We start from the raw sequence: 10,841 nt of genomic DNA, 5'->3' as shown, positions 1-10,841 counted from the left end.
TATATTAATAGGATTTATTTAGTAAACCATTATATAATTGAATTTCAATATAATTGAGTGTAATTACATATATGATTTGTTTAGTTGATCATTATAACTCGAGTCTTAATTAAGGGTGAAGTAAATTAATGGTTTTCCGACTATAGGGTGTTACTTTGTGGAATCCTCTGACTATTAAAAGTTACAAAATAGTTATTTGATTATTCATATATTATAAATTTGAACTATGTATTTATTTATTTATTTATTTATTTATACATGCATTGCATTTTTATATTTATTTTTAATTTTCTGACCGCCGGAGGTCTTTCACGGAAGTTGCTCTCAACCTGGCGTTGGGGGCAATCTACTACCCTACCTCCCCTTATCCCATTGTATATGGGAATAGGGTTTTGTTGTTATTGTTGTAAATTTGTCATTTTTCGTCGAAAAATTAACGATAATCTGATCTAGACGTTAACATACGGACCAAGAAATGATAAAATATGATCCTAGAATTTCAAACGGCTATCATATCACACTCAACATGTTAATGTATAGCTTAGATGATCGACAATATTTTAACGAAAAATGACGAGTTTAGAATATATGAATAGTCGAGTGATCATTTTATAATTTCTAATAGTCAAGTGACTCAAAAAGCAATGCCCTATAGTCGGAATAACATTTTATAACTTTGAATAGTTGGGGACTCGACGAAGTAACACTGTATAATTGGGGACTATTTGTGTAATTTATCCTTGAATTAAAATGTGATTAAAAATAATAAAGTATACTTTTCAATTTCGATGATGATGAATAAATATAATTACGCGACTAAACATACTTTTAGTTGAGTTGGATATCAACAGTTAACCGGTTACCAACTTAATCAAAAAGTGCAAAATTACCTGATCCAAGCCTTTTCTTCTCTTTCCTTCAAATTTCCGAGACACGAGGGAATTAAATATCTTGATTTCTGAAACCCTAAAATTAACTCCAAGATTGATTTATAATCGTGTCATTATACTTGATTTTCTGTTTTCGATTCTACTGCTTTGTTACTCTGCCTCATCTATACCCTGGGCTTGGAAGGAGAATTTTATTTTCCACAGAAATATCTAAGCTATTTTCCTTTCCTCTGCAATTTGCGGCAACGATCCGCTGCTATTTGGTGTGAAATTTGTTCACACCGCTATTTAGGTTCTTCAGCGGTGGCGGACGGCGCCTCTACTGTGAAATAGCGGCCGCGACGCTGCTATATGAAACCCTATAAAATCGTAAAGGCAACGGATGGAGATGCAGTACGCTCACAATATATTCGAGAGACGGCCACTTCTCAAATCTAAGGCTCCTGCTGTTAAATGGTTCAAAAGATGGTAAATTAAACCTCTTTTTGTTATCAATGCTTTTTAATTGCTTTCTGCTATTGATTATTTATTGATTTGAGAGTTCAAGTACGCTCAATTTTCCTTTTTATGTAGCATGGATGCAAATTGGATATCTTAACCGAGATTTTTACATGGTTTAGTTATCAATTTCTTTCTTTTTATTATAGACAATGTCAATGATCTGACCCGAAATTTTGTTTAGGGTGCCTCAAGATGTTGTAGCAACGGGTGGAAAGTGCATGATTTTGAAATGGGTAAATGGTGAGTTCTATGTTTTTTTTTCTATATGCTTTTCTGTTAGTTATTTGTAACTTTGACCTGATTTCTTTTCTTTTGCAATGTAAAAATAGACAGTTCCTATGCAAAGTGTCACGGCTTGTTTAGCTTTGAAATAGAATTTAGATTAAAGCAGTCTTGTTTTTTATATAATGTTTAAGTGTGCCTGTGATGAGTTAAATCCGAATATCCTGACAGTCTTTGTTTGGTGATAGAAATATGGTCTATACTCTATATTCGTTTTCACATTTTTTTGGAGACTCCCTTCATTATATCTTCAATACAGTGTAGGTTGGAAGGATAACATCTTGCGTGTTCGGTTTATTTTATTTTAAATAATAGATTCTGAGCATAATTTCAAGCCCATAGGGAGGTGTGGTGAATGAATCATCCCATAGGGATTTCTGTTGTCATCTTCTTCTTTGTACTTCTCTCCTACCTAACCTTCCTCACCCGATTGTTTTGTTTAGAGCACACCTTGAAGGCGTTGGATGAAAAGGAGAAAGAGTCTGAAGCACCAGAGCCTGAACCAGAGCCTACTACTGAAGTTCTTTTCCTTTGCAGCTATGAAGGCTGTGGAAAGACGTTTATTGATGCTGGTGCTTTGAGAAAGCATTCACACATTCATGGAGAGAGACAATATATTTGTCACTATGAGGATTGTGGGAAGGTATCTTGTTTAATATTTCTACTTCTGATGAACAATAAAGTCCTTAAGAATCACTCTTACATAATGAAGCAGTTCTGATTTATGCTTTCTTGGGAACTATGTAAATGCTTAGTTTGAAAGTTATTCATTGGTGTTTGTTACAGTGTTTTTTTGGCATATATGTATATTGTTCCCTTGGTAGTTGCTAATGTGGTATACTGTTTGTTAATTCTGCAGAAATTTTTGGATAGTTCAAAACTGAAAAGACACTTCCTCATTCACACTGGAGAGAGACATTTTATATGCCCGCATGAAGGTTGTGGAAAGGTGTTAAATCTATCTCATTCTATTAAACATTTTCCTTTTAATACATATAGTTTACATGCTTGTTCCATTTCTTGTTTTGGGCATCTTCTCTTTTAATGTGAAATTTTTAATTGCTCTTTTATAGGAGATGGGGACACTGAACCTTAATTTTAAACCATATAAACTATTTGAAATCGCTAAGTGGAACATTTGTGATTTTATAAACCTAGTTTTGTACAATGCCTGGTGACAGGGTCTTCTGCAACTGTTGTTTTTGTAGAAAACAGACTGTGTAGAAAACAGACTGTAGAAAACAAACAAGTCTGTTATTTTTATTCTTGTGTACATTCAGTAGATCATATTACATATTTATATACAAATTATGCCTCTAAACTAGGAAACTCTAAGAAAGGAAACTAATCCTAGGAGATGTAATCCCTTGAAATAAGGGATTGAAAAACAGAAAATAATTACAGAATCTCTTAACTTAAGGGATTGACAACTCATTTCTATAATTCCTACACTCCCCCTCAAACTGGGTATCAAACTGGTGTATATATGTTGTATATACCCAGTTTGAATGACATCTCATCAAAAGTCACTCGTGGAAGGGCTTTGGTGAAGATATCTGCCAGCTGTTTCTTCGTCGGAATGTACTGCAGTTTTGCAACTCCATTGTTGACCTTCTCGTAAATAAAATGTCTGTCTATCTCAATATGTTTCGTTCTATCATGCTGCACTGGGTTTTTTGCTATACTCATAGCTGATTGACTGTCACTAAAAATCTCAAAATTCTTCTTGTCATCTAAGTCTAGTTCTGTGAGCAATCTTTTAATCCACATTCCTTCACATATTCCGAGAGCCATTGCTCTAAACTCTGACTCAACACTACTTCGAGAGACAACAACTTGTTTCTTCTCCAAGTCGCCAAATTACCCCAAACGTAGGTACAGTAGCCACTAACTGACCTTCTATCAGTTAATTCACCTCCCAGCTTGCATCCGTATAAACCTTCACTGTTCTGTCTTGATTTTTTCTAAATATAAGTCCAACTCCTGGGGTAAATTTCAAGAACCTTAAAATTCTGTTAACAGCTTCCAAATGTTCTTCTCGAGGATCACTCATATGTTGGCTGACAATGCTCACTGAGTATGCAATATTAGGCCTGGTCAGTGAGAGGTAGATTAACTTCCTAACTAACCTTTGGTAGGTTTCCTTGTTTACTGGATTTCCAGTCCTTTCCTTGCAAAATTTCAAGCCTGGCTCCATTGGAGTTTCAACTGGTTTGCAGTCGAGCATCCCAGTTTCTGCAAGAAGATCCAAAACATACTTACGCTGGTTTATGACCAGCCCTTCCTCGGACCTTGCAACTTCCATACCCAGGAAATACCTCATACTCCCTAAATCCTTGGTTTCAAACTCCTTTGCAAGATTCATCTTTAGCTTTTCTATTTCTTCTATATCACTGCCAGTTATAATCATATCATCTACATAGACAATTAGGAGGGTTATCTTACCACTCGGTGTAATTTTTCTGAATAATGTGTGATCCGCTTGGCTTTGTTTGAAACCATTCTGTTTCATAGCCTTAGCAAATCGATCAAACCAAGCCCTGGGAGACTGTTTAAGCCGTATAAGGATTTATTGAGCTTGCACACAGTTTTCTTAGTGACCTTTCCTTCTAATCCGGGGGGGACCTCCATGTATACCTCATCTTCAAGGTTCCCATTCAGAAAAGCATCCTTTATGTCCAGCTGATGCAATTTCCAGTCCATGTTAACAGCTACTGATAACAATATTCTGATGGTATTCAATTTTGCAACCGGTGCAAAAGTCTCCTGGTAGTCGATGCCATAGGACTGAGAAAAACCTTTAGCAACCAGCCTTGCCTTGTATCTTTCCACACTCCCATCCGAATGATATTTGACTGTGAATATCCACCTGCATCCAACAACTCTCTTCCCTTTTGGCAAATCTGTCAAACTCTATGCCTTATTCTTTTGCAACACTTTTATCTCTTCTTCCACAACCTTTTTCCACTCAGGAGATTGAAATGCTTTTGTCACATTTCTTGGGATTTTCACAGTGTTAATGCTGGCAGTGAAGGCCCTGAAATTAGACTGTAATTTCCCATATGCAACATACTTATGGGATGAGTAGTGCATTTTCTTACCCCCTTCCTAATAGTAATAGGAAAGTTATCAAGATCAACAGTAGTAGCCTCTTGGTAACCATCATTACCTTCTGTTTCAGTTGCAACAGGATCCGAATCTGGTTCTTGGCAAATGCTAGGCTGACTGATTTCTTCAGCAACATATTTCCTTCTTCTTGAGTAAACACTGAGTTGTTTCGGTTGGGGAGTTATGGTTTCAGGGTCATTGTTAGGTGCATTTTTGGTAGTGGTGGAAAGTGTTTTGCACGGACTAGAGTGCTGAGATAAGGAGGAAGGTAATTCATCAGAGTTATTTAGGTTATTCCCATCACCCTCCCTAGGAACTGGGACAGTGCTAGCCGGCTTTGGAGAGACAGTAATAGGTAAGGAAAGGATAAGCTGTAAAGAAATATCGGTTTGAACATGTTGAAATTCCTTGTAACTAATAGGCTGTAAAGAAATATAGGTTTGAACAGGCTGAAATTCCTTGTAACTCTCCCCCTGAATTTCTGTTCTTGAAAAATAAGGTTGGTTTTCAAAAAATGTAACATCAAAGGAGACATATTTCTTTTTTGTGGAAGGTAACACTTGTAACCCTTCTGACTCGAAGAATAGCCCAAGAACACACACTTTATGGACCTAGGATCTAATTTCCCTCTGTTGTGGATATGAACAAAGGTTGTACACCCAAACACCTGAGGAGAAAGACTTGAGTTTAAAAGTTTAAAATGGGGATACAGCTGAAACAAAACCTTAGTAGGAATTTTGAAATCTAAGGTCTTACTTGGCATTCTATTGATGAGGTAAGTGGCTGTAAGAAGAGCTTCCCCCAAAGATACTTAGGAGCATTAGCAGTAAACATAAGAGACCTAGTAACCTCTAGAAGATGTCTATTTTTCCTTTCTGCTACCCCGTTTTGTTGAGGTGTGTTGACACAAGAAGTAAGGTGAACAATGCCTTTTTCCTTAAAGAAATACCCAATGGTTTTATTAAAATACTCACTCTCATTGTCACTCTTTAGAATTTTTATTTTTTGTGTCAAATTGGGTTTCAACTTTTTGATAAAAACTTCTAAAGAGAGACTCAACCTCATATTTTTCTCTCATTAAGAAAACCCATGTTGTCCTAGAGTAATCATCTATAAAAGACACAAACCACTTATACCCAGAAATACTTTTGACAGGAGAAGGGCCCTAAATGTCACTATGGATGATGGAAAAAGGTGGTGTTGGTTCAAATTTGGTTGGAATATATGGTTTTCTGGTGTGTTTGGCCATTTGACAAATTTCACAGGAAAACAAAGATGGATCTTTATTAATGAATAAGTTCGGTAACATTTTGGAAAGATAGAAAAAATTAGGATGACCTAATCTAGAGTGCCATAACATAATTTTATTGGTATTGAGATCAGAAGATAAAAATGGTTTCCTAAGAGCACTGGATAAGGCATGATTATGAGATGCTTTACCTCCAAGGGTGTACAATCCTTTGCCCAGCCTAGCACTGCCAATCACCCTCTTCGAGCCCTGTGCCTGAAAAATGCAACCACCAGTACCAAACATAACATTACAACCAAAATCTTTAATTAATTTGCTGACTGACAACAGATTGCATGCAAGTCTAGGAACATAGAGGACATTATGAAGTAGTAGATTTTTGTTTAATGTAACAGAACCACTCCCTTTGACTGTAGTGAGAGAGCCATCTGCTATTTTGATAGAAGCTGGTAAGCTGCTTTCACTATATTCCTCCAAGAGATCAATATTTCCTGTCATATGATCTGATGCACACGAGTCTATTATCCATTGTACCGAGGAAGCATATGGATTATTTCCATCAGTAGTAGTATAAGTCACATTTGTAGGCTTGGTTGTCATACTGCTCGAAATCTGCTACAGTTCCTCTATCTGTTTCTTGCTAAAACTGCTTGAGGAATCATCTTGAGAGGCAATATGAGGCTCCTTTTGAAACCTGGACCGTGTGGGCTGCCAATCGGCTGATTTTCCGTGTAGCTTCCAACATTGATCTATCATATGGCCTGGCTTCTTACAATGTTCACACCAAAGGCGATTTTTCCTCTGTTGCTTTGAAAATTTGAAATTTGAAATCTGAAAATCAGATTGAGAGGGGCTGGTCTGGGAAGTGATTTCGGATGCTGAGGGATCCGGATTAGCCATGAAAAAAATAGAGTTGAATAGGAATTGATTTAAAGCGAAGCGGAAATCGGATTGATTGCTCTAACCTGATACCATGTAGAAAACAGACTGTGTAGAAAACAGACTGTAGAAAACAGACAAGTCTGTTATTTTTATTCTTGTGTACATTCAGTAGAACATATTACATATTTATATACAAATTATGCCTCTAAACTAGGAAACTCTAAGAAATGAAATTAATCCTAGGAGATGTAATCCCTTGAAATAAGGGATTGAAAAATAGAAAATAATTATAGAATCTCTTAACTTAAGGGATTGACAACTCATTTCTATAATTCCTACAGTTTTTGCTTCAGAGGCTTCCTTTATTAATATGTTTTTTTGGGCATGAGTATATAGACATAACATGCTTGCCCTTTATATTGGTCCGACTTCTGATGGAGTTGGTTGTGAGAATGACAGGCATTCTCCTTGGATTTCAACCTGAGGTCGCACATGAGAACACATTCACTAGAAAACTACCATATCTGTCCATACCCAGATTGTGGAAAGAGATACGCTCATGAGTACAAGCTAAAGAACCACATTACATCCCACCATGAAAAGGTTTGCAACATTGCTGTCATAACATGTTCCTGATTTGTATAACATGACATTCATGCCATCTTATTAACCTTGATATATTAATTCTGATCCGAACTTGACCTTTGCACTTGATAGAACTCGACACCAGAAGTGGCAAAATATACCCCGCCTTTAGAGAAGATAATTAAAACACCAAAGTCTGCTGGTGGTGCCTATGGTTCTGCCTCATCTGATCGCCCTTATGCCTGCCCTTACGAAGGTTGTGAGAAAGCTTACATACATGAATACAAACTAAAACTCCATTTAAGGAGAGAGCATCCAGGTCATATGTCAGATGAGAATGCCGAGAACGCCACACCTAATGCCGATAATGAGATGGATGAAGGCAGTGATCATGATGCTTATGCTAGAAAGCGAGTTAATGGAAAAAGTAAGAAGCAGAGTAGGGCCAAGCCAAACGTGAAGATGCCCCCTGCAAAGATTGCAAGGCAGAAAGGCTCGAGCCCTTCCCCTGCCACTTTGCCAATACCCAAAAAACAATGGCCGGTCAAAGAACAAGTATTCGAGGAAGAGGATAGCGAAGAAACGGAAGAAGACCGTGACAATGTAGAGGATGGATGGAGGTATAGGGAAAACAATGAAGAGGATGACGAAGAGACGGAATACGAAGATTAGAGCAGACTTTCATACTACTGAATAAATGTGATGTTGGGTATTTAGCAACCGTTCCCCTCTTTGGTCCCTTTCTGTTACAGGAAAGGTATGTGATGTTGGGGAAAAGAGAATCTCGCACCACCTTCTCTTTTGCCTTTTACAGTTTAAGGGTATGATTTATAAATATATTTTAGTAAATTTCTTTTTGCTTGATGATACATCTCTCTTTTTAAGTTCTTCTAGTGTATGTGATCAACATCAAGGCAGTTGTTACATATCAAACAGTGAACTAAGTTTCTTTTGTTTGAGTCCCTGAATCTGATCAAATAGTGCTTTAACAGACTAAAAATGCAGTGAATTGAATTAACATTGTCGTTAATATATACCAACATAAATACGTGATCGAACATATTTATGTTGGTATAAGTTCAATCGAAGTATATACCAACAGAAATATATGTGATCGAATATATCGTTGGTGCTACTCGATATGATCGACAATTTCCATTGGCATTATCAGAATCTCAAATTTCTTATGGCCATCATTTAAAGCTACGGAATCCTTTTCTCCACACTCTCTAAGTTCATCTAATCGCCTTTGCAGCCATCCATTCTCACCTCACCTTATCCACTCTCTTCTGATCCCTTTTTCATTAGTTTTTATCTCTTAGTTCATAAATTTCTTCTTCTGATCCCTTTTTCATTAGTTTTCATCTCTTGGTTCATAAATTTCAAACCTTACCTTTCTCGTACAGCAATGGCAACAACAGCCTCAGCCACACTGTGTCTGCCCGAATCGGCTGCTGCCGGTGTTGGCAGTCTTGGGAGAAGAACTTCGGTCAAAGTGAATTACATCACAGGACTGAATTCCTTTGGTGGGCTAAAAGCTCACAACAATGTGGTCTCACTAGGCCAGCCGGTGTGCCTCGAGCAGTCGTTTGCAAAGGTTGTGAGCTCGCTCAAAGCTCCGTCCAAGGGGAAAAGCAGAGGCGGTGGAGCCTTGTCTTCGACGTGTAATGCGGTGGGTGAGATATTCAGGATTGCAGCCATCATGAATGGACTTGTTCTCGTTGGAGTTGCTGTGGGGTCGTTCTTCTTCGAATTGAAGCATCTTTGGAAGAGGCCGAGTGAGCGTAACCTTACTCATGATATATGTCTTGCTTTTTCTTTGGCAAATTTGTAATGTGATTTGCTTTCATCCTTCATGGATGTGGAACTCCGATTGTTTTCAATTCCCAACTAAATTCGTATCTTTTGAGCTGTTTTTAAAATTCAAAACACAAATTTTCATGGATTTGGCAGATTTATTTTTTTGTTTATTTTCATTGTAAATCTTTGATATGACCACCATAAAAGAAAAGTCCAGCCTGGTCTTATTTAGTGATGCAGCTTCATCTGTCTCATTCATTATCATTTATACTTCACTTATTAAACAAATCCGAGTCCACACTCCATAGTTTCTATACAACCAAACAAATATTACTTTTTTCCCATCAAGAAAAGAAAATGCAGAGCTGGTCCAAGTAGTGTATTTAAATCTGGGTATTAAAAAAATAGCAGATTAAAATGTACAGTCAAGCAGTCCTCTCATCCCATCATCTTAGACCATTGACAATAAATTATGGGATCATTCAAAGTTGCCAACAAAATAAACTAATTGTTTTGGAAATCAAAACACACAACTTGCAGTTCGAGCTTCATTTAATGAAGAGGAAATTAAAAGAGGTGAAGTGCATGCATGTTTGCTTTGGATAATGTCTAATGGTGCGTTTGGTTCACGGAATGTATGATTACCGGCGGAATAGGATTACCGGAATGTAACATTACCTAACACATTACTGGGAATGTTGCATTGTTGTGTTTGGTTCATTTAGTTGGAATGTAAAATTACAATGCTTGGTTAAATGAATAAAAGATTATTAAAATGCATATTTTACTAAATTGTCTTTATTATATATATTTTTAACAATTATATATTTTCTTTAAAAAATGTAAATTCATAAAATTTATATAATTTTTTTACAAAATAAAAAAGATAAATAGGTTTAATGAAATAGTAAAATTTTATTTTAACCCCTGAACTTCGTATAAAATTCTAATAATGGACTTTTTTGTAAATCTAAAATAGTTTAAGGATAAATTTGTAATTTAACATTCGTAGAATTTTTTTTTCAACGACAGAAGAAGAATATTTTTGAAAAAAAAATTAAGGGCATTTTAGTCCAAAATGTCGGGAATGTAACGATACCGAAGGAAAGGAGAAATCACATTCCCGGTAATAAGTCCCCAAAATATCACTGTTGGGAATAACTTATTACCGGGGTTAAGAATCTTTGCAATCCAAACGGAAGAATCATATTCCATTCCTCCGATAATCTCACATAACCTGATCCAAACGCCTCTTAAAGATGTTTTTGTCGTCAATACTATTTTTTCATATAATGTAAGAAGTAGGTGAATTAGCTTTGTTTAAAATTTTAGGGGATTGATTGATAGGTTCGTTAATTATTATAATACCTTTTTTTAATCATTAAGTTTCAAAAATTATAAAATAATCATTAAAATTAAAGGGATTCAAAAAGTTGAATTTGAAAGGTAAACGGGTCAAGAAAATGAAATTGAAGCAGCGGACGAGATGATGTACTTGGATTGCTGAAATTAATTAGCTTTTCAAGGACGAAAATTGCAGGGCT

General features: G+C 36.3%; 1 protein-coding gene and 1 pseudogene across 1 annotated transcript; both read left to right on the top strand.

The window, feature by feature from the left end:
- The first annotated feature begins 1,074 nt into the window (after positions 1–1,074).
- LOC120199929 (zinc finger transcription factor YY1-like) lies at positions 1,075–8,173 on the top strand. The gene is made up of 6 exons (XM_039200895.1): positions 1,075–1,358; positions 1,573–1,631; positions 2,117–2,316; positions 2,533–2,622; positions 7,372–7,515; positions 7,630–8,173. The coding sequence occupies exons 1-6, from the start codon at positions 1,273–1,275 to the stop codon at positions 8,167–8,169; spliced, it is 1,119 nt and encodes a 372-aa protein (XP_039056826.1). The 5' UTR covers positions 1,075–1,272; the 3' UTR covers positions 8,170–8,173.
- A 690-nt stretch (positions 8,174–8,863) lies between these two features.
- Positions 8,864–9,279, top strand: LOC120199896 (annotated as a pseudogene).
- Positions 9,280–10,841: the final 1,562 nt, after the last annotated feature.

This window comes from Hibiscus syriacus, unplaced genomic scaffold (genome assembly GCF_006381635.1).
Source record: "Hibiscus syriacus cultivar Baekdansim isolate YM2019G1 unplaced genomic scaffold, ASM638163v2 tig00005712_pilon, whole genome shotgun sequence".
Taxonomy (NCBI): domain Eukaryota; kingdom Viridiplantae; phylum Streptophyta; class Magnoliopsida; order Malvales; family Malvaceae; genus Hibiscus; species Hibiscus syriacus.
The sequence above is the reverse complement of the archived record's forward strand: the minus strand, read 5'-3'. Positions and strand labels throughout refer to the sequence as shown.